General features: G+C 58.9%; 11 protein-coding genes and 1 non-coding gene across 12 annotated transcripts; 6 read left to right on the top strand and 6 right to left on the bottom strand.

The window, feature by feature from the left end:
• Positions 1-255: 255 nt before the first annotated feature.
• On the bottom strand, positions 256-1,705 carry A1Q1_05666 (uncharacterized protein; the record flags this gene model as incomplete). Its single annotated transcript, XM_014320875.1, has 5 exons — positions 256-344; positions 435-590; positions 687-1,097; positions 1,220-1,418; positions 1,658-1,705. 5 exons carry the CDS (start codon positions 1,703-1,705, stop codon positions 256-258), a joined length of 903 nt encoding a protein of 300 aa, XP_014176350.1.
• A 235-nt stretch (positions 1,706-1,940) lies between these two features.
• On the top strand, positions 1,941-3,717 carry A1Q1_05665 (uncharacterized protein; the record flags this gene model as incomplete). Its single annotated transcript, XM_014320874.1, has 5 exons — positions 1,941-2,016; positions 2,066-2,418; positions 2,544-2,911; positions 2,955-3,308; positions 3,366-3,717. 5 exons carry the CDS (start codon positions 1,941-1,943, stop codon positions 3,715-3,717), a joined length of 1,503 nt encoding a protein of 500 aa, XP_014176349.1.
• Positions 3,718-5,530: 1,813 nt separating this feature from the next.
• A1Q1_t427 lies at positions 5,531-5,601 on the bottom strand. Its single transcript has one exon. It is a non-coding gene; the product is annotated as a tRNA-Gly (tRNA).
• Positions 5,602-5,974: 373 nt separating this feature from the next.
• A1Q1_05664 (uncharacterized protein) lies at positions 5,975-6,400 on the bottom strand (the record flags this gene model as incomplete). The annotated part of the gene is made up of 1 exon (XM_014320873.1): positions 5,975-6,400. The coding sequence occupies one exon, from the start codon at positions 6,398-6,400 to the stop codon at positions 5,975-5,977; it is 426 nt and encodes a 141-aa protein (XP_014176348.1).
• Positions 6,401-9,490: 3,090 nt separating this feature from the next.
• A1Q1_05663 (sodium:inorganic phosphate symporter) lies at positions 9,491-11,206 on the top strand (the record flags this gene model as incomplete). The annotated part of the gene is made up of 1 exon (XM_014320872.1): positions 9,491-11,206. The coding sequence occupies one exon, from the start codon at positions 9,491-9,493 to the stop codon at positions 11,204-11,206; it is 1,716 nt and encodes a 571-aa protein (XP_014176347.1).
• A 1,347-nt stretch (positions 11,207-12,553) lies between these two features.
• On the top strand, positions 12,554-14,622 carry A1Q1_05662 (uncharacterized protein; the record flags this gene model as incomplete). Its single annotated transcript, XM_014320871.1, has 5 exons — positions 12,554-12,747; positions 12,804-13,445; positions 13,723-13,996; positions 14,195-14,448; positions 14,520-14,622. The coding sequence occupies 5 exons, from the start codon at positions 12,554-12,556 to the stop codon at positions 14,620-14,622; spliced, it is 1,467 nt and encodes a 488-aa protein (XP_014176346.1).
• A 345-nt stretch (positions 14,623-14,967) lies between these two features.
• A1Q1_05661 (uncharacterized protein) lies at positions 14,968-15,746 on the top strand (the record flags this gene model as incomplete). The annotated part of the gene is made up of 3 exons (XM_014320870.1): positions 14,968-15,136; positions 15,177-15,391; positions 15,468-15,746. 3 exons carry the CDS (start codon positions 14,968-14,970, stop codon positions 15,744-15,746), a joined length of 663 nt encoding a protein of 220 aa, XP_014176345.1.
• Positions 15,747-15,865: 119 nt separating this feature from the next.
• A1Q1_05660 (uncharacterized protein) lies at positions 15,866-16,790 on the bottom strand (the record flags this gene model as incomplete). Its single annotated transcript, XM_014320869.1, has 5 exons — positions 15,866-15,986; positions 16,047-16,120; positions 16,183-16,255; positions 16,364-16,537; positions 16,603-16,790. 5 exons carry the CDS (start codon positions 16,788-16,790, stop codon positions 15,866-15,868), a joined length of 630 nt encoding a protein of 209 aa, XP_014176344.1.
• Positions 16,791-16,995: 205 nt separating this feature from the next.
• Positions 16,996-18,156, bottom strand: A1Q1_05659 (cytoplasm protein; the record flags this gene model as incomplete). The annotated part of the gene is made up of 4 exons (XM_014320868.1): positions 16,996-17,509; positions 17,571-17,965; positions 18,007-18,061; positions 18,119-18,156. The coding sequence occupies 4 exons, from the start codon at positions 18,154-18,156 to the stop codon at positions 16,996-16,998; spliced, it is 1,002 nt and encodes a 333-aa protein (XP_014176343.1).
• A 912-nt stretch (positions 18,157-19,068) lies between these two features.
• On the top strand, positions 19,069-20,476 carry A1Q1_05658 (snf1p protein kinase activator, Snf4p; the record flags this gene model as incomplete). The annotated part of the gene is made up of 5 exons (XM_014320867.1): positions 19,069-19,363; positions 19,596-19,795; positions 19,850-20,059; positions 20,121-20,336; positions 20,375-20,476. 5 exons carry the CDS (start codon positions 19,069-19,071, stop codon positions 20,474-20,476), a joined length of 1,023 nt encoding a protein of 340 aa, XP_014176342.1.
• Positions 20,477-20,704: 228 nt separating this feature from the next.
• A1Q1_05657 (20 kDa nuclear cap binding protein (ncbp)) lies at positions 20,705-21,215 on the bottom strand (the record flags this gene model as incomplete). The annotated part of the gene is made up of 2 exons (XM_014320866.1): positions 20,705-21,146; positions 21,193-21,215. The coding sequence occupies 2 exons, from the start codon at positions 21,213-21,215 to the stop codon at positions 20,705-20,707; spliced, it is 465 nt and encodes a 154-aa protein (XP_014176341.1).
• A 537-nt stretch (positions 21,216-21,752) lies between these two features.
• A1Q1_05656 (ubiquitin chain assembly factor, Ufd2p) lies at positions 21,753-25,920 on the top strand (the record flags this gene model as incomplete). Its single annotated transcript, XM_014320865.1, has 14 exons — positions 21,753-21,791; positions 21,851-22,255; positions 22,301-22,467; positions 22,538-22,756; positions 22,809-23,139; positions 23,321-23,422; positions 23,461-23,577; positions 23,748-24,485; positions 24,543-24,699; positions 24,776-24,800; positions 24,864-25,170; positions 25,218-25,614; positions 25,655-25,760; positions 25,806-25,920. 14 exons carry the CDS (start codon positions 21,753-21,755, stop codon positions 25,918-25,920), a joined length of 3,225 nt encoding a protein of 1,074 aa, XP_014176340.1.
• Positions 25,921-27,704: the final 1,784 nt, after the last annotated feature.

Below are 27,704 nucleotides of genomic sequence, written 5' to 3'. Positions count from 1 at the left end.
GCCACGCATGATAAGGCATGGTAGCAGTAGCGAGCGTACCGAGACGTCGAGCACCGAGACACGACGGCCGCAGGCCTGGAATCCAGGTGAGACAGGCAAAGGAAGGGCGCAACTGTCATGCTGCCTTTTTAGTCACCACACCAATGATCAGAGAGATGCAGCCATGGGCAGCTCTGTCATGTCGCGAATCTACAGTTACATCGAAATCAGAACAAAGCAATATCCGGAAACTTCAGAATTCTCAGACAACAAATACTACAGGCCTGTAAGCCCGAGCTGCTCCAGCAGCGCCTTGTTCTCTGCTATTTGCTTCAGACGCTCAACCTCATAGTCGTTCTCATCGCCTGCATCACAGTTAGCCTTGACCTAATACACAAACTTACCTTGCACGGGCTTTCTTGCAGCGGCGAGGTACGCCTCGACGATCCGCTGACAACTTCTTCCTATGCGCCGATTGAGCTCGGCCGCCGTGTACCAAGCCTCCTCTTCTATCATTCCGTCGTAGCCCAGTCGCACAAGATACACGTTCCTCTTTCGGTGTATTCCTTTCTTCTGATACTTGTCTCGTCGCAAGCCGATGATCTCGACGCCTACAGTCAGCTTCAGCGTCGGGCGCCAAAGCTCAGCTGCCTCCGTCTACGATCTGGCGGTCGGTGGCGGGGCGACTGGGCGACGGGGCGACTAACCTTCGTTGCTGTGGTTGCTTGCGGCGTCGTAGGCATCCTCTGCCTCGTCTCCATTCTCCCCAGTGCCCTCAGCGTGCTCGTCGTCTTTGGCGTCCTCTGCCTTTGCTTCATCCTCAGCCTCTTGCAGAGCATCGGGCTGGACGTCCTCAGCCTCGACCTCGACCTCGATGCCTTCATCCTCCTCCTTCTTCGGGATCTCATGCTTTACCCGACCCTCGCCGGTTTCCTCCCTCTTCTTTGCCTTGTCCAGGACGTCGCGGCTGACATTATGCGCACGCATTCCGGCACGAGTAAGCCAGACTTCCTCATACAGGGGTGACGGTTGCAAACGAGGCCTGTTCTGTCCAAAGCGGACGAGGTGCTCAGGACCCTTGTCTCCCTCGCGCCAACCAAGGAGCTTGACCGGGTGCGCTGACGTCAGCTTATGTAACCGGTATGAAGCAGCCTCGAGTCAAAGGAAATTCTATGTCCCCGACAGCACGAGTACCTGGTGTATGTGTTGCAGTACTGGCAACCGGAGGACGGACGCTCACGCTTAGCGTCGAACTCCTGCACGAGACGGGACGATCCCACCATCACATTTGAGCGCGGCTCCCACGTGTCATCTCTGGGGCCATAGCCATCCCAGCGCACGATGTAGAAGTACTCCGGGCGACCTTGCTCATTAGGCTCTTGCTCGAGAGATCGCGCCAGGATCTCGGCGACCTCAAAGACCTTCCCTCCAGAAGAAGCCTGTTAGGTCAGCGATATCGATCGCTGCGGACATGCAGGAAGGAAGCTACCCAGGTTCATCATCTCTCGAAGAGACGAGTGATCTGCATCAATGAAGCGCACGATTACTCACCTTGCGTTGTTTGCGCTTGATGATGCGCGCCGGAGGCGGCGCTGTTATCGTCGCGCCTTTCGCACCAGGCGCGTAATGGACAGCGACATGCCGCTGCTGTTAGCTCGAGCTTCGGGCTTCAGTTCACCTCTCGCGTAGAGCGCCTGGGAGCTGTGGCCTTCCTAGTGATTGCCATAATCAGTGGCGACCTGCTTTGAGGTGGATGGTGGATGGAGTCTTCTCATTGTCATGAGCGAGGAAGGCGCGCCTTGTGAGAGCCCTCCACTTCGGAACGCGTGCACGGAGTTGAATCAGACTCCGTGATGTCAAGAGAAAGTTGAGAGCTCAATCAACGACTCGTCGCTCTGCATGCGTCCCACCACTACTTCAAGTCGACCAGCACTTCCGTGAACACCAGCAATCAGTTCAACATGCTAACCAACCACTTCATCAAAACATTTGAGACCAACGCCATGCAGCGATATCTCGGAGCCCCGTTGCTCGTTTGTTGGTGGGCTTCTGTTGCAGGGTCGTTGTATTCTGAACCTGAACGTAGATCCGAGGAAGTTCCTGAGACCCTTCTCCGCCTTCGATTTTGGCCTGCTCGTTTACCTCGCAGCCTCCGGGAGGACATCGTTCTGTCACCCTTGCACCGCCGAACCCGACGGCGGACACCGCCTTAAGCCTCCCCGGGAAGATGCGGTGAGAGCTCCCTGCTCGTCCGGAACGGTGATCAACAACGTGGTCCCTCGCACCTCTAAATTTCGATCGACTGACCTATCTCAACCCCCGGATTCCTCGGACATGATCGATATGACGTACTTTGACACAGGGCGACTCCATGTCCGACGGCGTACTTCTTCTGCCGCACCGTCACCTGCGCACGAACGCTCCGCCGAGGTCCGCAGCGTACGTCCGTCTCGTTTAAGCGCCTCAGGCGGTAACAAGACGCTCGCTCGGAGCACCCCGCGGATCCGATAGAGATCTAATGTCACGCAGACCCACATGCCCGCACAACTGATGATCAAGCATAGTTTCGAGAATCAGACTTAAAAGACAGGCTCCAAGTCTCTTCGTTTGCCCACCTCAACAACTTCAACATGCTCGCTATCTACGCCCTCCTTCCTCTGCTCGGGCTTACGCTCGCTGCCCCCATCGAGAAGCGTTATAACCGCGTCCGTATCCGCTCGGGCCGTGATGGGAAGTGTCTTACGGCTGCTCCCAAAACTTGGGTCGGTGCGCCGGTGTACACTACCGACTGCTCCAATGCGCTGCTCTGGTCTATCAGCCCCGGTTCCGGCTCGGTTCTGATGGGCTCACTCGCTCTTGACGCTGGCGAGAACCCTCACAACAACGGAGCCCTCAAGGTCTGGACATCGTACCCCGGCTTGTTCCAGCAGACGTGAGTTCATGAAGCCTAGAGCGGCCAGAACTGACCTGAACAGCTGGTACCTCACCGATGACAACCGCATTGCTATTACTGGCGGCGACCAGTGTCTTGACGAGGGCGACAACGGCGTCCAGACGTACCAGTGCACCCCCTGGAACGACAATCAGGTCTGGTACATCGAGGACGAGAACGGACAGCCTCCTACGAACCCCACTCCTTCCTCCTCCTCATCCGCTGCTCCTTCGCCCTCCGCCACGGACCCCACTGACCCACTCCCCGAGATCGCCAAGAGCCAGTACATCTTCCCTGACCCCAAGGACGGCGGCCGCCGTATCCGCATCACCGGCCGCGACGACCTTTGTGTCGTCGTGCAAGGCGGCTACCCCGGCCGCGGCGCCGCTGTTCAGATGTGAGTTTAGGCTTCGGATTCCGTAAAACTGACAATCAGCTCGTCCTGCATCGCTAGCAATGACACCTTCATCGCCGAGCACCTCTGGGACATGCCGCAGGGCACCGGCCAGGTGAAGCTGCACGCCAACCCCAACCTCTGCCTCGACGCGGGTGACAACCCGGCCAACGGCTCTGGCATCAAGATCTGGGACTGTCTCGATGTGCCCCAGCAGAAGTGGACGCTCGAGGATGGTCTGCTCAAGCTCAAGGATTTGAACCAGTGTCTCGACGTTGAGAAGGAGTCAACCCGCTCCTACTCGAAGCCCTACATCTCGCTCAAGGACCTCCAGACCTGGGAGTGCTCCAAGCCCGACCCCTTCCAGCAGTTCCACCTTTACGACGGCCCCGGCAACGACGGTTCCCAGTAAACGCCCTGACATTCAACAACTAACGCACATTGCACGGACAATGAACACGACGGACTATGCATAGCTTTCACGACCATCCAAGGGGTTCTGACCCTCGTTGTCGCGACATACGCATCTGACTTCAACCAATGTGTCCTCGCAGGCTACGCTCACCGATTCCTCTTCCACTGACCGATGTCCCCAGCACTGTGTTCATCCACTTCACTAATTTGAAAAGCTTTCCCCCAGATATCCCAGCAGGAATTTTGTCCAGTATGTGGCACGACTCTCTGTAGCCTCCGGGCCACTCGACGGGCTTAGTCGCCCCAGAAACCGCCGTTGGCCCTACCGCAGTTGACATTAGAGCGGCACGAGTAGTACAGACCCTGGTTAAAGGCCTCGTCGAAGTCAGGGAACCAGCCGCCACCGCGGCAGACCCAGACGACGTCGTTCGGAACGTGTTGTCCGGACAAAAGGACTTTGTATCCGGCAACGTGCTTCTCGCAGTTCCCGTGGCCGAAGCTGTTCAGACCGTCGAGCCAGGGCTGAGGTGGGTCGAGATACTTTCCGAGAGCGGCGAAGAGGTAGGCGTCCTCTTTGGCCCAGTCGTGGAAGATGTGTTCAATTGTGGCGGGGTAGTAGCGTGCTTCGAGATGGGCTCTGGCGGCCAGCTCGGCGGCGGCAGCACCACCGGCAGCAGGGCCAACGGGGGCAGCAAGGCCATCGGGGGCAGCAGGCGCCGCGGCGTCACCAACCGAGGCGGCGACGGAACCAGGGGGAAGGGCGACGATGCCAGCAGGAGCGGCGGCGCCACCAGGTTCACTGACAGCTCCGGCAGCGGCAGGAGCGGCAGGAGCGGCAGGGTAGGGGCGGCGGTGGCCGTTCCAGCGAGTAGCCCGACAGTGGCTGTCACAAAGCTTGTAATCGCAAGCATATGTAGCGTGGCAATCTTGTAAGGTGTTTACGAGGAGGTTCAGGAGGGTCTTAGGGTTGGCGGCTTGCTCGCACGCTGGACACAAACGACCTCCTTTTATACCTATCACGTCGAACACGGAAACCTGAAAGATCTGCTGCGTCCTCACCAGCTCACCCCAAGAGGGCGCTGACACAGCTTTGAAATCGACGTTAGGTCGAGAGTGCCCGCTCCGACGCCGAACTACAGCGGCTAGTTCCATCTGTGCCGGGAGTTCCGGCGAGTCCTGTGCATGACTGCGCAGTTAGCATCAGAGCGGAGCGAGTGGGATGTGGGTTGCATAACCTGACGGCTTCAGACGACGGCATGAAACGACCTAATAGATGAGCCAAAGGTGCGGAGTCAGGTTTGGTGAGCGGCGATGGCTAGATCGTACTACAGCCGTCAGTGCTATTCTCCAAGCGTCGGCGGCAGTCTGCACTACACGTTCCGAAAGTGATTGGATCGTCATTGGCTGTATTGTTAAGGCCGGTGCTAACGGCGGTCAGTGATTTAGGTCATGCAGAGAAGGTGTGCTGCCTGGGTAGGATATGCTGGGCTGAGCCAGGATGCGGTCTCCGCCTCGTTAACTTGTACCCAGAGGTTCGCGACCACACATACCTGCCAAAGGTGCCGGTAGCCCAGCTCTAACTTTTAAACTATTCCGCGCCGACTACGCCAAGAGTCCTCAAAACGGATAAGGGCCAACAGCACCCACCTTTTCGTTGGGCGCAGAGGAGGACGATAGCTGGGCAATCTTCGGAGGGGTACTGACACCACCCACCAGGGTCATCCACCCCCCCTCCGCCACTTGCACCCTCACACCCTCGCACCTCTTCAACTCCAAAAACAACCCTCTCTTCTTCTTGAGGAGAGGGGGTATACATCCAGGGGGAATCGAACCCCCACCGCATCCATGGCAAGGATGCATGATACCATTTCACCATAGATGTTTGATGACCTCCTTCGAACGATGACGGACTCGGTGGCGGCGCCGCGAGGGCGAGCTGAAGAGCTCTTTCCCTAGGCTGTCCAGGACATATTTCTGCAACACAGGATGAAGTCTGCGTTTTGGGAACAACCAACTGGATTGCACATCGATGGTGGTGAGGACAGAGGGTACGTCACGCCGAGAGGTCGCTGAGACGATGCAGTTCTGGAAGATGGCTGTTTCGGACCAGCGTATTGACACTCGCTTGAACGAGATGCCCGACACATCAGCAACGACAACCAGAGGTACCAGTCATGCATGTTGTGGATTTACTGATCCTCGATTATAAACTGAAGTGGACGGGGAAGTGGCGGTATCTCTTTAGGTCGGCAACTTTAGTTGCCCCAAAGGCCACCGTCGTTGACGCCGCAACCGTTCGCGTCGGGGCAAACGCGATTGAGACCTTCCTTCTCAGCTTGCTGGTAGTTGGGGAACCAACCGCCCCCGTGGCAAACCCACATGGTCCGAGCCGGACGCAGGGTGCCAGACATCACCGACCCGTCTGGGCTCTTGCGGCAGTTTCCTCCGGCGAAACCCTTCATGTTCTCCTCGAACCACCAATAGTCCCTCCACCCATTGATGCCGAAGATGTACGCGCCTGGGTTCTCCTGGACGTAGCGGGTGAGGGCAAGGAAGAGCTCTGGGGTCAGGCCATAGCGAGCTTCGAGCCTGTGGTCTGAGGCAGGTGTGGCCGGCGCAGCGGAGGCGGCCGTGGCGAGAAGGCCCATGGTGGCAGTGAAGAGGCTGGTAATTGCGACCATGTTGTGCAGTTGTAGGGCGGGTTATGTCGCAGGAGAGACTAAGTGTCGGTGCTGACTTGTTCATCGACTGCAGACAGGCCTCTTATATATGCGGCCTTGAGAGAACGGTGGCTTGAGCGACGGCGTTCCGTGTGAACAGTGCTCAGCGGGATCGGCGAAGTCTCAAGTGTGCCCGCATCGTCGCCGGCACCATGTGCTTCAGTGACGTTGACTGAATAAGTTGTCGTTGGGATGCAGGGCTCTTGCAGTCGCCGTCGCCGTTTCAATGAGTCAGTGACATGTTCTGACAATGTGAGTGGGGTGCTTGCTGCGTTGATTCATCGATGGCCGACGTGACCGAGGGCCTCCGCTGGTCGGTTGTGCGGTTGACCAGGTCGCGGAGCCGTAGTTCTCGTCATTATTCAGGTCATTAGTTGCGGAACATGAAGCTTATCGAATGGCGACACGTTCTTCCCCGGGCGCTAATGGATATACACAAGGCTCACGTCGTCATGTCCTGCAGGTGGAAGGCATGTAGATGGACTAGAGAAGCGGTGTACGGTCATGGAAGCCGTCGCCGTGCGCTAGTCCGGTGCCTGAAATCGGTCCAAACCTGTGGTCCGCCTGCCTTTATCTACCATCTCGGCGCGTTCATTGGGTGGCCTCATTGCGTAAGGCGGCCTCGCGGCCACTTGAGAGCACATGCTTACCGTGCAACCAGTCAGGAAAGGGCGGGGTAGCGAGATAATGACGGCGAGCCTGCCCGTCCAAGTCAATCGGAAGGCAAGGGGGAAGAAGCGCACTCGGATACATCGAAGTCGGTGCCAATACTCAGCAGCGGAACACAAGGCAGAGAGTGGAACGGGAGTGCGGACGTGTAACAGAGCAAAGGCTGCGTAGTACATAGTACAGTGAAGGCGGTCGGAACCTCACCGTCGAGGCTACAGGCAGACTCCGCTAGTCCCAATATCTCCCACGATCACCCTGCTGGAAGTCTGTTGGAACCTCACCGCTCGAGTTCAGATGAAGCTCCGTCCAGTTTCAACATTTCCCACGATTGCTTCCACCACGCCCCTTGCGCACACAGCACACGTACGACAGCAGAATGTCTGCATGCATCCTCGACATGCGACAGGGTCCAGACGCCCAACGAACTCGCGGTTGGAAAGGCTTCGCTCATTTCAGTGTCTCCCACGGTGTCTTCTTGGCAGCACGTATGTAGACAGCCGAGAGATGTGTGGCTCGTCACTCAGCTCGATTGCAGATTGACCACAGACCAGAGTCGCCAGAAACCAATGGAGGAGGTTATACTTGAAACATTCCGCCCAACGACAATTCGAGCAGGCTGCACGCTGGCCCACTGGCAGCTCAGCGCGAGATGTTCGTCATTGCTCGACCCAACACAGTGGTATTGTCAGGGTCTGCCTGACGTGCGGTATGCTGTACTCATGGTCGGACGACCGCAAGTTTGCTATCTCATTCCGCTGATCCGCCAAGAACACCAGAAACAGTCAGTGGACTCCAGCAGGAGAGCAAAGTGTTGACTGATAGGGTGGTGGCGACAAACGTGTGACTGCTTCGCGCTCTCGTTGCTCCGCATCTTCCGCAGGCCCGTGGGCATGTGTCCGTGCTGATCTCATCGGCTTGGCCGTGCACCGTGCTCAGCGTCACGCCAGTTGCTATCACTGGACAATGAGTGCTTGGCGTCTCCCGTTCAGTTTCCGTTCGCATCGGCCACGGTTACGAATCTGACCCCATACTGGTGAGATTTCGTGGTATATCTGCGGCAAAAATGGGCGCTGGTGGCGACTCTGCGAGTGAGAGATCTCAGTGTCTAGACCGGGGCTCGCCTGGATTCGCCAACGCGGCGAACGGTCGGTGAAACTGGAGACCGGTCTGGTCCTCACCCTCATTGATCGCTCGAGTCGAGGCAAGGGTGATCTCTCTTGCTACCGATGATCCGAGGATTTCCATTCCTATCAATCTGCAACTACTTCGGCCACAGATCGAAGGCGTTCTGGCGTTCCGGGTTCCGGCGGCTGGGCGGTCCAGAGCAGCCCACGTTGTGCGGTATCAGAGATCAGGCGAATTGCAGGCCCGGAAAGATGCCGACTTCTTGGCAAACTTTCGACAGACCCTTTTTGGGATCCTGACGGTGCTTGGCCGAAAGATTTGCTCTCTACCCGTAGAACCTCCCTTCACAAGTGCGAAGTGCATTCGTGCAGTGCCCGAACAGCATGTGTGCGCTCTCGCGGGCGACAGAGGGTTCATAGGTATGTTTCCCATAGCCATCCATCCCCTCAGGTAATCTGGAGAGCACAAAATGAATGGAGATGAGACCCACACAAACGCATCATTGAAGCAGGAACGCCCTCGGGCGCTCGCTTGCGCTGACATTGTGGCTACATTGTGGAGCAAGGAAGCAGCGGCGCGGAAAGTAGGCGCAAGGCGTACGGCACACGGCGTATGGCGCGCTTGGAGCTGGCTTGGCTGCTGTATTCGGCGATCATCAGGTGGAACTGTCGCCAGTCCCCCGTCAACGTCAGGGCTGTCTGGACCACTTTCACCAGGTTGAATGCGGAACATGTGGGTACATGCTCGGACGGACTATCTCGCACACACTTACGCAGCGAGCTCACTCCGCATCAGCTTGCGGGCGGCACTCCAGGCTGAGGAAAGCGAGCGGTCGCCATGTCGGAACGTCGGAAAGCCAAGAATGCCGGATCCACGCTCGGATTCAGGCACGAGTCAGCATCTGCCAAGGTGCCGAGCTTCTTGGCAGGTGTAAGTGAGACGAATCGACGAAAAGAGCTGCACACACGTTCGTGTGCATGCAAGAAACGTTCGTTTCTCGTCGCTAAGAATCGAAACATTTGCCTTTTGCATGCACACGACCGCATGCAGAAGGAGGATCCGGCAGCAGACCGGCAGGCGCTCGTGTGACTGGTCGTGTGCCGCGGCCAGTTGTCGTGCGAGCGCTCGTGTGACCTGTATAAGAGCTATGCATGTCCATAGCTCTTCTTGCTCATCCAACTCACCCTGCTCTCCGCCTGCAGCTGTAGGCTTCTGCACGCAGCCCGTCAACCCCAAGCGCAGAGCAAAACCACCAAAATGCCCACGCTCCACCAGTACGACTACATCTTCGCCATCGGCCTGCTCTTCGCGGCGCTCGATGCGTACAACATCGGTGCCAACGATGTCGCCAACTCGTTTGCGACGTCGGTCGCCTCCCGTGCTCTGACTATGCGTCAGGCGACGGTCCTCGCGGCCATCTGCGAGTTCCTCGGAGCTGTCCTCGTCGGTGCCAAGGTTTCGGACACGATCAAGAACGGCATCATCGACCTGACGCTCTTCAAGGGCAACGCCGGCATTGAGATGCTCGGCTTCACGTGTGCTCTCGTCGCCTCGGCCACCTGGCTCATGATCGCGACCAAGAACTCCTGGCCCGTCTCGACCACGTATTCCCTTGTTTCGGCTCTTGCCGGTGTCGGTGTCGCGACGGGCGGCGGTGAGGCTGTCAACTGGGGCTGGAACGGCGGCAAGGGTCTTGCGACCATCTTCGCCGGCTTTGGTGTCGCGCCCGCTATGTCTGGTGGCTTTGCCGTCGCCGTCTACCTTATCACCAAGTTCGCCGTCCTCGACCGCGCCAACTCGGTTATCAAGGGCCTGTACCTGTCGCCATTCTACTTCTTCACCGTCATCGCCGTCCTGACGATGTCGATCGTGTACAAGGGTTCCCCGTCGCTGAACCTCGACGACCTCCCCGAGGTGACTGTCGCGCTGGCCATTGTCCTGACCGCGCTCGTGTGTGCCATCCTCGCCGCGGTCTTCTGGCTCCCTTACGTCTACCGCATGGTCGTCAAGAAGGACCACACTCTCCGCTGGTGGCACTTCGTCTACGGCCCTCTCCTCTGGAAGCGCCCCGACCCCGAGCCGCTCCCCGAGGGCGAGGCCGGCAACACTCTTGTCAAGGACTACCGTGTTGTCGGTCGCGACTCGCCCCAGGCTACCCCCGAGGGCCAGGTTGAGGACCCCGAGAAGGGTGGCGCGGATGACAAGAACGCCACGACCCCCGAGATCGAGGACACCCACGTCTGCACTTGCCGCCCCGTCGTTGGCCTCGCCGAGGTCGACCAGAAGGAGGAGACCATCGGCCACAAGCTCCACCCCCGCAACGTCTGGATCTGGATCAAGGCCCTTCCTAGGCGCATCCTGTCTGGCGCCAGCGTCGACATCCACGAGCGCCAGGCGCAGAGCGGCGAGTCGGAGCGCCTCAAGAAGATCCACGCCATCGCCCACCAGTACGACAACGACACGGAGCACCTCTACACCTACCTGCAGGTCCTGACTGCGTGTGTCAACTCGTTCGCTCACGGCGCCAACGACGTCTCGAACGCCGTCGGACCCTTCAGCGCGATCTACTACATTTGGTCCACGGGCAACAACCTGGGCAAGAACGTCCCCACGCCCACTTGGGTGCTCGTCTTTGGTGCGGCGTTCATCGTCATCGGTCTGGCCACGTACGGCTACAAGATCATGGCCGCGCTCGGCAACCGTCTGACGCTGCACTCGCCCTCGCGCGGCTTCTCGATGCAGTTCGGCGCCTCGATCACCGTCCTCCTCGCGTCGCAGTACGGTATCCCCGTTTCCTCGACCATGTGTCTCGCCGGCGCCACTGCCGGTGTCGGACTTGCCTCGGGCGGCCCCAAGGCCGTCAACTGGAAGGCCTTTGGATGGATTGTCCTCGGATGGATCCTCACTGTCCCCGTCGCCGGCACGGCGGCCGGATGCCTCATGGGCCTCTTCATCAATGCTCCCCACTGGTAGAGCACTTAGACACTGTTCATAGACTCAGGATTAGACAGAGCGGTGCGCCGCTATGTATACACTAGTGTACTTAGGTTACAGACTGGGCTGGGTGCATCGCGGGAGATCACTGACCACTGGTAGTACGGCAGGCAGCCTGCAAGTAATGCACGAGAGAGGTGGTTCTATTGATTATACGCGAAGGAAGGCCACCAAAGTTACGTGAGAGGCGGACTGCCACGCTCCGTCCGGCACAATGTAGCGCGTGGTGAGGATCATTGCCGCGGTTACAGCTGCGGTGCTCGACGATCGCCGCCGCGATCGAGAACACGGACCGTGCATGCAAGGGGGTCAGATAAGGTGAGATCGTCCGCAATCTGATGCACGTTGAAGCAATAGGAGGCCGGAAGCCGGAGGTACCGGATGGCCGGCTTTGTCAGCGGCCCAGCGGAAGGACGGAAGAGCAGAGGTTGTGGCGCCTGGGCCGAACTTGATACGACACCACCTGGTGTCATGGTAAACAGTCTTAGATGATGTCTTCTGCACCACAAGTTAGCCTCCGGAGCACCCGGTAGAAGCATGCTATTTACGCCCTCGACCGTTCAACTGCTCAACTGCTTCCTTCCTCCATCACTGGGCGTCGTGGAAGCTGTAGGAGAAGGTGGAGAAGCTTGGAGGCACAGCGAAAGCGGACAGCGGGACCTTTACGACCTTCGCTGCCGCAGCTAGAAGCTTCTTTTGCGCGCTCTGCGGCTCCCTTCGCCTGGAACCTAGATTAAGATGTACGCGCTGCTCACACAGCACTCACAGCACACCGCGCGGCGTCAGCTCCGCCTTTGCGCCCGAGCGCAGCGTGCGCTGTGTGGGCTGTGGCGTGCAATATTGGATCGGCATCAGATCGGCGCATCATTCTGTGTCGGGCGCACTGTGCAACGCGTGGGCGACAGCCGCTGCGGTGCGCGGAGAGGGAACGTGGGCGCGTGGGTATAGGTACGTGGACAGCAGCTGAGCAAGTCGACCGTGTGGGCAGGAGGGCGCAAGAGGGCTGGAGCCAAGGGCGGAGGCTGAGAGGTGAGTGTGCAGCGATCCGGACTCAGACGGATAGGCGCCTAGGGTCCAGGTAGATGATCGAAAGGATGCAGATGCGCAGACACAACACCGTACGCGATACACGAGTACAACCGTACACGCGGGTGAGTACTCATCCGGCCTGTAAACGTTGCAGAGGCGGTAGGCAAGATCGTCTTGCCGGGTCAACTCGCAACTTTGACGAAGCAACATTCTTCACAAACACCCATTCCATCGACCTTCCTCACTCCTTCGCAGTACTGATTCCGACTCAATACGGCCTTGATCGAACACAGACATATGGGTCCCAACATACCCGCTAGTCACTCTGCAGATGGGCCGGCCATTGCTCCTCTTCCCCCATCTTCCCTTCATCCTCCCCAACGTCCGCCGCCGCCACAGCGCAATGCGTCAAGCTCCTCCCTCACGCTGAACAAGGGTACCTCAAAGGAAGTGCAGCGCCAGAAGTCGACCTTCATCTCTTGCACACACTGGTGCGTGGACTCTACCTCATCAGCTCCGCTGGGTTTGGTACGTTAGCTGACAACAGCCGCGCGCGTAAGGTCAAGTGCTCCGGCGACAAGCCTCTTTGCACCAACTGCTTGAAGCGCGGTCTGAACTGTCACTATGATGCCTTCGTCAAGCGCCGCGGACCTGACAAGGAGCCCGGAGGTGAGTCCTACGAAGGTGATACCGGAGGCAGACGTGCGATGTGGTGCCGCAACGGAGGCAGAGAGTGGGCGTGGGCTGTGTACTGCCGTGTGTATGCTGACGCAGCAGGCCGCCTGCGTGCTCGCGGGACGTTTGTGAACTACGCCGCCCCCAGGAGTGGAAGCAATGGTGCCGTCCATGTCAACCGCGTTCCTTCTGCGCCGCATGCGCCCGGTGTTGTGGGCATGGGCTTGGGCGGGCAACAAGGTCCGGTGCGCTTTGCGCGGATCGTCTCTGCCGGTCCGCCGCTGAGCCACCTTCGCCACCCTGCCGGACCGGGTCTTGGTATTGGTCTGGGCAGGCCGTCCGAGTCGAAGAACCACAGCGTCGCCGATCCCCCACACTCCACCCCGCATGCACCGCAGGCTCATGCGCAGATGCAGACGCAGCAGGACGCCATCCAGGCCGCGCACCGCGACGGATGGGCGCTGCTGCTCAAGGACTACACCTTGCCCCAGCTGACGCAGATCTGCCACCTTTTGTAAGCTCATATTCAGGAATTCATCAGCTAATGGCAGCTTCGTCCAACTCGACTTGTGGTTCAACTTCTTCCACCAGGGCCTCTTCTTCCGCAATCTTGCCTCGCAGCGCACGCCGCCACACGTGCTCTGCGCAGTGCTAGCCCACACGACGCTCTTCACCGAGGGCGATACCAAGCGCGGCCAGCTCCGCGCGCTGTACTTCGCTCAAGAAGCTGGGCGCCAGATCGACACCTGCCTCACCGCCGGAGCGCGCGATGTCGCGCTAGTCCAGACCAGCGTCCTGCTCGCCGCGTTCGAGTTTCAGCCGCACGTGCACCAGAACCTGTCCCGCGCCATTGCCGCATGGTCGTTCGTCGAGAGCTGCGCGACGTCGTGCATTCCCGAGTCTCAGGAACCGCCAGAAGGAGGCGCTAAGGGCACCACTGCGGCCATCGAGGCGGCCGAAATGAGGAGACTCGACTGGACGTTCTCCCAGCTCTCGGCCAGTTTGACGATCTGGGACTGTCTGCTGGACAAGGCGCACGGGCAGTCGTTGCCGTCGCTGTCTAGGGTGAGCTCCCCAGCGTGACGGTAGCTGACAAACAGCCCACTCTGTTCATCGGGAAGGAAGCCAGCGCCACGCCAAAGGGAAAGCCTTGGCGGCTGTATCAGCAGAGTATCTCCCTGTGGTGAGCTGTCCTACCCCAGTTGCGTAGCTGACAACAGGCACCAAGCCGTTCGGCTAGCACATGGCCCAACGCACGCGCAGATGGTCAACTACGCTCGTTCACTTCTGCGCGAAGCTCAGGCGACGCAAGACTCCGGCACGCGCAACTACGCCTGGCAAGCGACGGACTGGACCAAGGTCGCCTTAGGCATGCTGGGCGATCTGGACGACAGCGACGTCGCGCGCTGGATGGCCGACCAGAAGAAGGCGCTCATGAATGTCTCGAACCCGACCGATCTGCAGGAGAGGCAGCAGCTCCAGTCCTTCTGCTGGTGGTACCTCATGGTTGCTTACACGTGAGCTGCACGAGCCAGTTCCCAGCTAACGACAGGACGATCCGACTCGCAAACTACTCGCCTGCCAACAGGCACAGCGCGGAGAGCGTGCTCGCCGAGGTCGACAAGGCGCTAAACATCATCAGTGGACAGTGGTCGTGTTCTGGTGAGTTTTGTGCGCCAAAGTTGAACTGACATGCAGCTCTCGAGCATCAATGCAACATCATCAAGCAATGGCAGGCGCGCCTGCACGACCTGGCTCACTGAGCCGGGTGCATGCAGCATGCCCACTCGGCCGGGCGGCGTGCCTGTGATCCGGCCAGAGTCGGCAAAGGCCGGCCCCGAAACCCTGAAGTTGGCCGCGGCCAAGCTGCAGATCTCTCGGCCAAGCAACTCTATCCTATGACGCCGAGCTCGACTCGGCCATAATAACTGTCCGACTTCCAACTTTCTCCTCTCATCTGCTCTTCCCTATTCCCCTCTTGCTCCTCCTCGCCTCTCACTTCTCCCCCCTCATACCAAAAGTACAAGCGAAGCACAATGTCGGCCTACGGCGCTATCCAAGTTAAGCCCCTCGACGCCGACCTGCCCACCTACTCCTACACCCTGCCGAATGGGGAGCTCCTGACGACGCACGCGGTGCACAACGGCAATGCGCCTGCTGCGCTGATCGCGTACCTCCACGATGTATTCAGTGAGGAGCTCGAGGGTGAGTTTGTTACCTGGCTTATAGTCTAACTGACGCGCAGAGGGCAAGACGTACCCCCAAGAAGGACCCATGACGCTCGACGAGTTCAAGAACTACTTCTTCGGCGCGACGACGATCATCGGCGTCCTCTCGCCCGCGGGCACGGATCCGAAGGCAGTGCAGACGCTCGAGGACGCGCACGCCGGACGGGACTGGAAGGAGTGCGTCGCCGGGTGCTACTACATCAAGCCCAACTACCCGGGGCGCAGCAGCCATGTGAGTCGGTTCTCGCCCTTCCAAGGCAGTTTCCTTCGCCTACCTAGCTGCTTGCTTAGTCGCTCTCAGCTGACAGCAGAACTGCAACGCGGGCTTCCTCGTGCCCAACTCGCAGCGCGGCAAGAAGATTGGCAACGCCCTCGCCGAGTCGTACACGCACTACGCCCCGGCGCTGGGATACCGCGGCTCAGTCTTCAACCTTGTGTACGAGAACAATGTCGCGAGCCTGCGTCTCTGGGAGAAGCTCGGCTTCACCAAGGTCGGCGTCATTCCCGGTGCTGGACGACTGAAGACGGGCAACGGCGACGAGGAGAAGTACTACGACGCGCACATCATCTACAAGTCTTGGGTCTAATGGCATTTGTGCGTATGTGATATGATATGATATAGATTTGGGATGCACGGAGTGTGCCTGTTAATGTACGGTGATGACATGCTTGAGGGTGTGCTGAAGGGGGAAGACGGTGAGGGTGCTCAGAGAGCAGTCTTGCGCGGCTCAGCGGGCTTGTCAGCAGCGGTGTCGGAAGCAGACGGCTCCTGGATAGGCTCGACAGGCTGGAAGATGTGCTCGCGGTAGAACTTGAGCTCGTTGATGCTAGCCTGAATGTCGTCCAGCGCGCTGCTGTCAGTTGTTTATTCCGACTTTTCAACTCACCGATGCGCGCTCTCCTTCTGTCGCGACTCCTTCTCCCGCTTGATGAGCTGCGGGTACCATCTCCGCGCGATTTCCTGTGCATCGTTAGCTTCCAGCGCCCAAGCGCGTAGCTAAGGAGTACGCAGCCCGTACTCACCTTGACACTCGACACGTCCACAATGCGGTACGACAGGTGCTTCATGACCTCGGGCATGCCGATGAGGAGGAATCTGCAGGTTAGCTGAGGACCGTAACCACAGAGCTGTAGAAGAGGACGATATACTGCAGATCGAACGTCTTCCTTCTGAGGAAGACAAGCTCAGACATCATGTACTCACCGCATGTCGGCATGCACCGTGCTGCCAGCAAGCAGACCGGCGCCCTTCTCCGGGATCCACTTCTGAATGTACTCGAGCACCTTCTGCGCGACGTCGGCGTACCTGTACGGCGAGTCGAGACACTGCTGAATCAGACCCGAGTTGCCGTGTGTCGTCTGGCACCACTCGTCCATGCTGGTGTACGTCAACTTCTGGTTACTTCTTCCGCCTCCAGCTGAGAGCGGCATAATCACACTCACCCGTCAAGGAGAGCCTTGTCCGTGTTGATAACGTAGCAGATGCCGTCGTCGACCGGGTTCAGGTGTCCGTCGGTGATGATCACGGCAATCTCGATGATGACGTCCTTGCTCGTGTCGAGGCCGGTCATCTCGCAGTCGACCCAGACCATCGGTCCGTCGTCGTACGTGAGCGGCGTGTCTCTGGCCATTATGGTCGGAAGGTTTGATAAGATAAGAGAGTGGAGAACGACTGAAATCTGACGAGTCGAATCGCGAAAGCGCTTCGAATTATTTGTTTACATCCGGCGACCACCGGGAAAAACGTCATGCGCAATCTTCAAACACGTGCAACACTCATTTTCTTGCGGACTGCCGGACACGGATCTCATCACGGAACACAAATGTATACAAGATTTATCGGCCACCGTTGCCGCCAGCACCGCTCTGGCCGCCGAGGCCGCCCTGGCCCATGAACTGCTGCGCGAGGTCGCGCATAGCGGGGTCCTGAGCGAGCTGGTTGAAGTCGGGCATGCCGCCGCCGTTCTGCATGTTGTCCGCCATGTTGCGGAGGGTGGGGTTGTTCATGAGACGCTCCATGCCGCCGTTGGCCATGAGCTGCTGCGCCATCTGCATCATCTGGGGGTTCTGCATGAGCGAGGCAATGTCGGGCATGCCACCACCACCACCGCCGAGGCCGCCCATGAGGCCAGCGAGAGACGAAAGGTCGGGCATGCCACCAGCGCCGGCGCCAGCGCCTCCACCGCTGCGCGGCTCACGGTCCGAAACGGCGTTCGACTTCTGGTCGTCGGCACGGCTCTTCGCGGTCGCGAGGGAGTTCTTCATGTTCTGGTTCGAGGGGTCGATCTTCAGTCCGTTCTCGTACGCCTCGACGGCATCGGCGAACTTGTTCAGGCAGTAGTAGGCGTGACTGATGTTAGCTTCGTGTGCGACCGCGAGCTTACCCAAGACGAGAGTATCCCTTGGCGAACTTGGGGTCAAGCTCGATCGCACGCTCGGCGTCCTCGACGGCAGACTCATGCTTGCCCAGTCCGCTCCAGGCGGCAGCACGGTTCGAGTAGTAGACGGGGTTGGGGTCAAGGGCGATGGCGGCAGTATACTCCTTAATGGCGTCAGAGTACTTCTTCTGAGACATGAGCTGGTTGCCCTTGACCTTGTGGGCCTCGGCCTCCTTCTTGTCGGCCTCAGAGGGTCCCGAAGAGGACGAAGAGGCCTCAGCGGCGGGCGCCTGGGAGGCAGCCGGGGCAGACTTGCTCCTCGTCTTGTTGAGGACGTCGAGAAGGCTCAGGAGCGTGGCGGGTGCAATCGAGTAGGCAGCCTTGTCCTCAGCCGAGTCAGGGTCAACACCGAACGACTCTCCAAGACACTGGACTGGTCGTCAGCTCAGGTCAGTTGGGCGTAACTCACTCGCCACCTCGAGCGACTCCTTGTCATCGTCCTTGATGGTCCCGTCCTCGGCGGACTGGCGGAGGAAGTCGATGCTGCAAAGTCAGCTACACAGCGGGAGTTCTGAGCTCACAAGTTCCAGACGAGCTGCTTTTTCCTGGCGTCAGACATGGTGGTATGGATAAGTTGAGGAAGAGTTGGGACCAAGGGGCGAAAAGAAGGAAGGTGGTGGAATGACGCATCGGTCGTGGGCCGGTGGTGTCCAGCTCCACGTGGCCATACACGCCCAACCGGGGTGAAGGGGCACCGCAGCCGGTAGCGTCAGCGTCAGCGTTCTGATGGCTTGAGATGCTCCCTGCGAACTGCTAGTGTAGTCCGATGTCGCACAGCATCTACCCAGAGTCAGATAGCCGTCTGGAAAGGACAGACTGCGCAGAGCGGTATGGGCAGTAGCTATGGACACTTGAGCCTCGGGCCGGCGATCAGCAGCCAAAGGAGGACTTCCCGCGCAGCGCGCTTGGTTTTGCCCGCAGACATGTGAGTTGCGACATATGTGCTGCTGTTTCCGCGTTCCAGCTACTCGTCGGTGTGCGATGGTGCCGGGCTACGTGCTCAGCAAGGGATACATGTACAATGGTCAAGCCGAGGCTGATGACCCCCGTGCCGACCAGCTGAGACACCCGAAAGCAACGACACAGACAGAAGCTCCTCCAGTGGTGGCGAAACGAGCAACCTTGCCTAGCCTGCATCGGCTTTGCAGCAACAGGCTCTGCAGTCCCTCTGCGCCTGCCTGAAGTAGAGATCCTCTCAACAGAATGCGAGGACGGGGGATGTGAGATCGCAGACGAGCGCAGATTCGGCGTTGCGCAAGTGTATATGCCTCCGCCTCGATCGACCGTCAACCGTGTTACATGTCGTGACCCTGACTGGTCCTTGCTACCATCCACTCCATCAGCCCATCGACGCACACTTCACGCCTAATCGGCATCCCGACGACATCAATCTTGCAGATCCTTCGCATCAGCGCGTGTCCAAGCATACCTACTGCCGGCACATACATCACTGCACCTCAACCCTGTCGCCATGTCCGTCCCGTCGGCCCCTGAGGGCCCGATGAGGATGCCCTCGGTGTCGCGACCGACTCGTCGGCCGTCTCAATCAAACCCGTCTGGAGCCTCTGTTGTCCGTCGGCCATCGCGAGCAGGCCACCAGCTTCCCGTTCCCCACAAGCCCCTCTCCCATCAGGAGGCCCTCGAGGCCCTGCGGTCTTTCCTCAAGGAGCGCTCCTCCTACGACGTGTTCCCCGTGAGCTTCCGCCTCATCGTCCTGGACAGTCAACTCAAGGTCAAGAAGGCACTGGACGTGATGCTGCTCTACGGTATGTGGGAATGTCAGATGATTGTTGACACGGACAGGTGTTGTTTCTGCGCCACTATGGAACACGGCCACTGCGTCCTTCGCGGGAATGTTTACCGTCCAGGACGTTATCCATCTCATCCAGTACTACTACCACACCTCCAGCTGGGAGGGAGCTGCGGCTGATGTCGAGCAGTTCCGTCTGGGAAGCCTCCGAGGTTCGTATCTTGCTTTGGCAAAGCTCTGATCACCAGACATCGAGAGGGAACTGCAGGTGCCTCCACCTCCCCTTGTCTCCGTCCACCCGCTGCGGCCGCTCTTCGACGCGTGCAAGTGTCTGATTGAGACGCATGCTCGTCGTCTGCCGCTGATTGACCGGGACTCTCAAACGGACGGCGAGGTTGTCATCAGTGTTCTCACCCAGTACCGTGTCCTTAAGTTCATTGCGATGAACGTGAGTTTTGATTCTGAACGAGGAACTGACGGGCAGTGCCGAGACATCACTCAGTATCTCACCTACGGTGTCCGCGAGTTGGGAATTGGTACCTACATCGAGAACCCCACGGCAGAGAAGCCCTTCGGAAAGATTGCGACGGCCACCATGAAGACGACTGTGTTCGACGTTGTCCACATGTTCTCGGAGCTCGGTATCAGTGCTGTGCCCATTGTCGACGATGATGGCAAGGTCATCGACCTCTACGAGACGGTCGACGTCATTGTGAGCTGAGGAGCTGTTGCCAAGCTAACGACAGACTCTTGTTCGTCTCGGAGCTTACCAGTCGCTCGACTTCACGATCGAGCAAGCACTGAAGCAGCGTGCCCCTGATTTCGAGGGCGTTGTCACTTGCCACCCGAAGGACTCTCTCGGCGCCATCTTCTCTCTGATCAAGGTCCGCCGGGTCCACCGCCTCGTGGTCGTTAGCGGCGAAGACGACCCTCACCCTGGCCGACTTGTTGGCGTCATCAGCCTCAGCGACATCATGCGACACCTGATCGTGAGTTGGTTGGAGACGCTGTTTGGACTGACAGGCAGAACGAGACCCCGACCGCTAGCAGCGGCCTCGCGCCTCCCCAGGAGTCGGCCGAGTCCCAGGAGACTCCCCCGAACGAGGCTGCTGGAGACGACAAGCAGTGAGAGTTTCTTGCCTAGAGAGAGTACTTTGTAACATTGTTTTGTAAATGCGTTGAACGCCTTCAGACCAGTAGCAGTACCGGCGGTCTTCCTCAGCGCATACACTTAGATTCGGTACGGATGCATGTACATGACGTTAGAAGCCATTCCTTGTTCTGCCTCGATGCTCTAACAGTGTCAAATCTGTTCATTCTACAGTATAGGAATACATCGCGCTGGTCTGTGTATCTCTTACTCGTCGTCGCGCTCGCTGCGGAACCGCTTGCCCTCGTCGCCGTCCTGGTCGTCATAGTCCTCGTGACTCCTCGCCCTCTTAGAACGCTCCGCAGCCTCTCCAGTGGGCACGTCGGCGCCCGCCTGTCCGAGACCGCCAATAGCGGCGTACGTGTCGAACTGGACCTGCTGACGGAAGCGGTCCTGCTCTTGCTGCCTGCGCTCCATCTCGAGCCGCTGGTGGCCCCATCCTCCTCGTCCGCTGTCATACTCCTGCCTAAACTCGTCACGGACCTGGCCACCACTTCGGCCACGGCCGAACTGACGTCCCTCCTTGTATCCCGGGTCGAGATCGCAGCGGATGATACGCTCGTCGAGCTTCGTGCCAGAGATGTAGCGCAGGCAGGCGACAGCTTCAGAGTGAAGGTAGTACTCAACGAAAGCAAATCCACATGGCGTCCTGACATGTTAGCCCTCTGGGAAGGAGGACAGCTGCATTCACTCACTTTTGGTGTCGGTCGAGACCCATGATAATTCTGGCCTGTCAGCTTCCTTCTACATACGGCAGCATACCTCTTGATACCACCTCCTTCCTCAGGCTTCGCACATGTCGCAAACACTGGCATGAGTTGAGCTGCTAGCCGCCGAAACTCACGTTCGTAGATCTGCGCCTCGGTCGTGTAGAAGCTCAGGTTTCCGACGTAGAGAGTGGACGAGGCCGAGAGCAATCGGCGTTCGGTCTCGCGATCGAGCTGGAACGAGTTAACAAACACCAAACGTGGAGCTCACCTCCGACTGGCTGTCCTTGTAGCTGGACGGAAGGTCCAGGGGTGCGACGACGTGCGACATGGTACTTGCTGCTACAACCGTGTCGCGAGCTTTTGTTGTGACCAAGTGCGAGCCAAGGGGCACGAAGTTCAGGTCGATCGCACACAGGCGGAACCAACGGTGGGCCCACCGTGGGAGAACGCGTCACCATCTCTCGCCTCTGGCATCACCGGCTGACTGACCCGATTAGCACTTGCTGCACACGCTGCATAGTCTCACATTCGGACAGCTAGACACCATGTCCGCCAACGACCCCAACCTGAGCGATGCGGAGAAGGTAACTTGAGCTATGCTCGTCGTTGGGTGAGATAGCTGACGCTGCAGATGCGCTTGAAGCGTCTGGCACGCCTCGGCGGCTCTGTCTCGCAGGAGCCCCGGGCAGCCTCCCCGCAGACCCCATCAGAGGAGCAGGCTCAGTCCGGCAGCTCGACCCCTCACGTCCCCCCGTCGTCTGGCTCGCGTCTCCTCTCTCAGGCTATCCCGTCGCCAGCGCGCGTGCCCTCGCCAGCTGCCAAGCCGGCGGCTCCCCCCGCGCCCAAGCCTACACCCGCCCCCGCCACCCCCAAGGCGTCCCCTTCACCGAAGCCTACTGCGCCCAGCGGACCGTCCAGGAGCTCTTCCACCAGCACTCCCGTGCAGTCCAAGCCTCGCCCCGCCGCCTCGTCCCCCGTCAAGCCTACGCAGAGCTACGCAGACTGGGAGGCGCAGGCCGTCGGCAAGGTCTTCAATGTCACTCTTGACGTAAGCTAAGCGGAGGAACAGGTGAGCTGACAGCAGAAATCCGAGGCTGAGGCGTCCGACTGGAAGAAGACATGGCTGAAGGAGCTTCGCAGCGAAATGCAGGAGGAGAACCCTGGTATGTGTGCAGAGCTGTGTACTGGCTTGTCTCAGCTGACGGACAGCCTCCACGCCAATGGTGTCCCTCGAGTCGCGCGACCGTCTACTGATCGCTCGTCTGTCACTTGACCCGATGTCAATGGCGTCTAGGTAGGTGATTCATCGCCTTCATCATCTAACGTCCAGTGACGACCCCGACCAACTCACTGTCCTGGCGGGCATGCCCGAGGGCGAGACTGTGTTCGAATATCTGACCGGATGTTGGAAGCGACTGAATGGCGTCAACCGCGAGATGTCCAGGTTGGGCTACAGCAAGGAGGAGAAGGCCAAGTGGCACGAGGCGTACAACGAGCTGAAGCGATTGATCATCTCCTACAGTGGCATGACTCTGGAGGACCCTACGATGTTCCCTCAGCCAGCCGAGTGAGTTGCAGCATTGTCTCCGAACTGACATCAGCAAACCCGTTGGGCCGGCCGAGTTCCTTCCCCTGTTGCTGGGTGTTTCGGGAACAGGTGCTGCCGGCGATCCGTTGACCTCGTCTGCGCCGCAGCCCGTGGTCCAGCGCAACCCCAACGCGCTTGCACCGGCAGACCTCCTGCCCTTCCTCAACGACCTTGCGACCGGCTTCCCCGAGGGCGGCATGGCGGACGTGATCACGCCGACTCTGAGCCTGTTCTTCCAGGAGTGGTTCAAGATCACGCCGACACCAGACCTTCTCGGCCAGGACTGGCAGAAGTACCTCGGCGCCATGACGCTTCTGGTGCAGGTCAAGGCGATCGCTGCCATTGTAAGCTGGCCACCCTCCAAGCAAAGCTAATGCCAGCTCCCGTCGCTCCCCATCTGGGTCGCCCCGAATGTCGACGCTGCCAAGATCGAGTGGCAGTCACTGCTGGGACCGCTCACCAGGTTGAGCGTGTTCCCGAGGGAATTCGTAGGTATCGCAGGAGGAGCAGACCTGACATTCGCAGCCGCAGATCTGGAAGACGTACTTCTCCAACCCTACGGAGCGGAAGACGGCGGATATTGACGCCAACAAGTCCAACCTTCGCCACGGCCTCGGGGCTCTGCAGGTGTGTACTGCTATTCTGCGCGCTCGCTAACCTAGCAGAATGGTCTGTTCACCCTGTACAACGCCATTGTCCGTGCCTCACCCGAGTCACGAGAAGGCGCTCTCGACTTCTTCGCCAAGGTCGTGTCCTTGAACGTGAAGCGAGCGGGCAGTCATGTAAGCTTCCGGCGTACCTCATCAGCTAACAGCAGGTTGACTACCGCACTGTCTCATCTGACGGCTTCATGATTAACCTGCAGTATGTTCTGCTGAAGTTGTTCGAGCCCGTTATGGACTTTAACTACTCGAAGGTATGGGTCTCATAGCGTACTTGATCTGACTCCCAGATTGACAAAGTCGACCCCGAGTACTACCGTCACTCCAAGCGTCTCGACGTCTCAGAAGAGACCAAGATCCACGCCGAGAAAGCTGAGGCGGACGAGTACTTCGGCCAGGCTATGGATACTGACTCGAAGCCCGGCTTCATTCCTGACATCTTCTACCTGCTGAACCACGTGCACCACCTTGGTACGATCAAGACGATCAGCACCCGCACTAAGCTGGAGCGCAACATCAGCGATATCGAGAAGGAGTTGAAGCGTCTGGAGGGGATGAGGGGCCAGTGGGCTGGTAACCCTACCGCCGAGGCGCAGGGCGAGGCTGCCATCAAGAAGTACAAGGGCGACCTTGCAACGATACACGCCTCCATCCATGCCTATGACACCCAGCTGCTCGACCCGGCCATGGTGCGCCTCAACGTCAGCTTCTGTGGCTTCCTCATGAACTGGCTCCTCCGTATGGTCGACCCTGATCATGCCCATCCTCAGAAGCCCATCGCGTGGGTTGCTCACTGGATCTCCGCAACTGACAACTGCAGTCTCCCGCTTTCGTCCGAATCGCCGGTGCAGTTCCGCATGCTGCCCGAGTTCTTCTTTGAGAACGTCGTCGAGTACTACGACTTCCTCGCTCGCTACAGCCCGGACGCGCTTGACGATGCCGACAAGGACATTCTCATCACCTTCGCCATCGCCTTCGTGAACCCCACTCATGTCAACAACCCCTTCCTCAAGGCCAAGCTTGTAGCGGTGAGTTCTTTCTGCCATGGCTGTGGGCCCTCTTTAAGCCACTTAGCTAACGTGCAGGCGCTGGCTAATGGCCTGTACCCCGTCGGATACTGGCGCAAGGGACCTCTTTTCGACCGCCTGAGCACGCACCCGCAATCTACTGCTCACCTCATGCCCATGATCCTCCGCTTCTGGATCGACGTCGAGTCCACCGGTGGTCACACGCAGTTCTGGGGTGAGTTACGTGGTGCGGAGCCTTCTAACTCTCAGACAAATTCAACTTCCGTCGCGACCTCAGTCGTATCCTGAAGTCCATGTGGACGAATCCGCTGCACCGTGAAGCCTTTGTCAAGTCGAGACAGTAAGCTATCTTGACGATTTGGGTAAGCTGACATGCAGCGACAACCTCGACCAGTTCATCAAGTTTGTCAACATGCTCATGAGCGACACGACGTTCCACCTGGAGGAGTCCCTGACGAACTTGGCGGCTGTGCACAGTTTACGTGCAGAGAAGGAGGACGAGGAGAGCTGGAACGCCAAGACGCAGGCGGAGAAGGACGACACTGAGTCGCAGCTGCGCCAGGCGGAGCAGCAGGCGCCGTACCACACGCACATGGGTCTCGACCACATCGAGCTCATCCGCGATATCACTGCGACGGAGAAGGAGCCCTTCCTCGTCGGCGAGATCGTCGACCGTCTGACCGCTGTGAGTGATCTTCAGTTCCTGTGGTCTTTCGTCCTAACTGACTCCAGTCCCTCGACGAGAGTCTCGCAACGCTCGTCGGCCCCAAGATGCAGGAGCTCAAGCTGAAGGACCCGGAGCGCTTCGGTTTCAAGCCGAAGCAGCTGCTGGCTGCTCTTGCGCAGATTTACCTGAACCTGGGCTCGGAGCAGGACTTCATCCGTGCTGTTGCGAACGACGGCCGCTCGTACTCGAAGGAGGTGTTTGAGCGCTTCGCGCGGATCCTCAAGAACCGCGCGATCATGACCGACGGCGAGGTGCAGGAGATTGTTGCGTTCACGCAGCGCGTCGAGGACGCCAAGGCCACGATCGAGATTGAGGACGAGCGCGAGATCCCCGACGAGTTCCTCGGTGAGTTTGAAAAGAGTAGTCCCAAACTGACGATCCCAGACCCGCTGCTCGCTACTCGTAAGTTGTCTACCGTGGTCGCGATCAAGCTGACCCTCAGTCATGAAGGACCCTGTGATCCTGCCCGTGTCGCGCGTCACAGTCGACCGGAGCACGATCCGTGCGGCTTTGCTCTCGAAGGAGCTCGACCCCTTCAACAACGTTCCGTAAGTCTCCAGCTGACCGGTGTGCTTCCAGCTGACCACGCACAGGCTCAAGTACGAGGACGTCATTCCCAACGACGAGCTCAAGGCGCAGATCGACGAGTGGATCGCGCAGGGCAAGGTCGCCAAGCCGCAAGAGGTCAAGATGGACCTGGACGTTTAGGTGCGAGCGCAGTGTACGTGTCAAGGATGATGGAGGCACGATTGTCATATATGAACGAAGAGAAGATACGCCGTAGAAGTCATGCAGATTATTCCAAACACGTCTATGTACCTGCGGAGCGACGTTGTGCCGCTTCAGACCTCTGCTTCAGATCTGACACAAGCTTCAGAGCCAGAAGCAAGAGAACAAGCAGTCCGATCTTCTGGATGCGAGGCACCGCGACAGGGGAGGCGGCATGGTGGCATAGTCACTTGCATGGCATAGTCGCTCGCACCAGGCTCGCATTGTCTTGCGCGTGGCACTTCATATTGGAGAGGTAGTCACCAACGACCTCCCGCATCGTTTCCTTCCGGCTTCTGCTCCAGAACGACATGCGTCATCCCATTCCACACTAGCCCACCCAGAGTCGGATGCAGAAGACCTCGCGAACACCTCGCGAAGCATCCGGTCGCATCCCGACTGCCGCGGGGTGTTGCGAGCCGATCGGTCAACGCCGAGAATGTCCGCCCGGCCAGCCTAGCCAACGCTTGGTCAGGCTCCTCGGCTCTTGTCGAAACAAGCCGCCGAGCCACCGACATCGGTCCAAGCCGTTCAAGCACTTTAGTCCAGTCTGCTAGCTCGGCCAGGTTGTCACCATGCATCTCGAGATCCGACGTTGGCACGTGAGCATACCACTCTCTCATGGCGCCCAGTCGTGTGCCTTCAGCCAAGTTCTTGTTGGAAGCCAAGGAGGTGACAATTCGCCACTTGGAGGCCCTGTTCACATGTCGCTGAGGCGGTGCAAGCTTGGCGGACCCCCACAACCGCCCTCGATTCGTGGCGAGGCATGCACGTTCATGAAGTGAGATCTTGGCCACGGCGATTGAGGGCGACTTGTGGCCATGTGGTAATGAGGTCATAACATCAGACGCCATCATCAACTTATCCCGCCCTCGAGATTGTAGTCGGGATGTCGGGGAATCTGCCCAACAGGCTGATGACGGCCACGGGCCACGGGACATGGCTGTGCCCAGGCTCTGCAGGCTCTCTGACCGCCAAGCTCAAGCGAAGGGCCAGGAACCGAGAGCAAGGCCAAGCATTACAGCCCGATGACCAGCACCTACGAGCCTACAAGCCCGCACGGCCAGATCGGATCCAGATCTGGCTCCCATATCATAGTTCGTGGAGCCTCTGCACACCGTGGACAGCTGATGCAACTGTTGCAGAAGAGACGCGGGAGGCTGAAGCTGGCCAACCGGCCAGCTACACTGCATACTTCTTTGTGGCCCCGACCCCTCGACCCTAACAGCCCACGGGCAGAGTGACAGGGGTAGAGTGACCCAGCTCCGCACTCCGTACCGCGGGCACCGCACGACCCGCTGTTGGTGTACCAGGAATGCCAAGACATTTCCTCGTTGCTATGATCGTTCAGGCCCAGCTGTCATTGGCGCGTCATCATCTGGGCCAAATGACCGAGAATAAAATCGCGCACTTGGCACTGGCAGGCTTCTTTCATTGCATGGCCCCTCTGCGCCTCTGCGCCTCTGCGTTAGTGACGGGGAAGGCGGACCGTTATTTTGTCGCTTTTCCGTACTGCGTGCAGAGCAGCTGAGCAGGCTGGCTGCGTACCAAGCAGAACTGCGAAAGGATGTCACTCTAACAAGGGGAAGCATGCAGCAAATACCCAGGGTTCGGTGCTATTGGAAAAGAATCCTGTGGGCAAACCACATGCAACCATGCGGCCATGCGCTGTGCGGAAGTCTGGGATGCAAGCAATGGCTAAAAAGGCGATCTCACCGACCTCG

This window comes from Trichosporon asahii (genome assembly GCF_000293215.1).
Source record: "Trichosporon asahii var. asahii CBS 2479 unplaced genomic scaffold scaffold00075, whole genome shotgun sequence".
NCBI classification, from domain to species: domain Eukaryota; kingdom Fungi; phylum Basidiomycota; class Tremellomycetes; order Trichosporonales; family Trichosporonaceae; genus Trichosporon; species Trichosporon asahii.
Note: the sequence above shows the minus strand (reverse complement) of the source record. Positions and strands in the feature narration are given on the sequence as shown.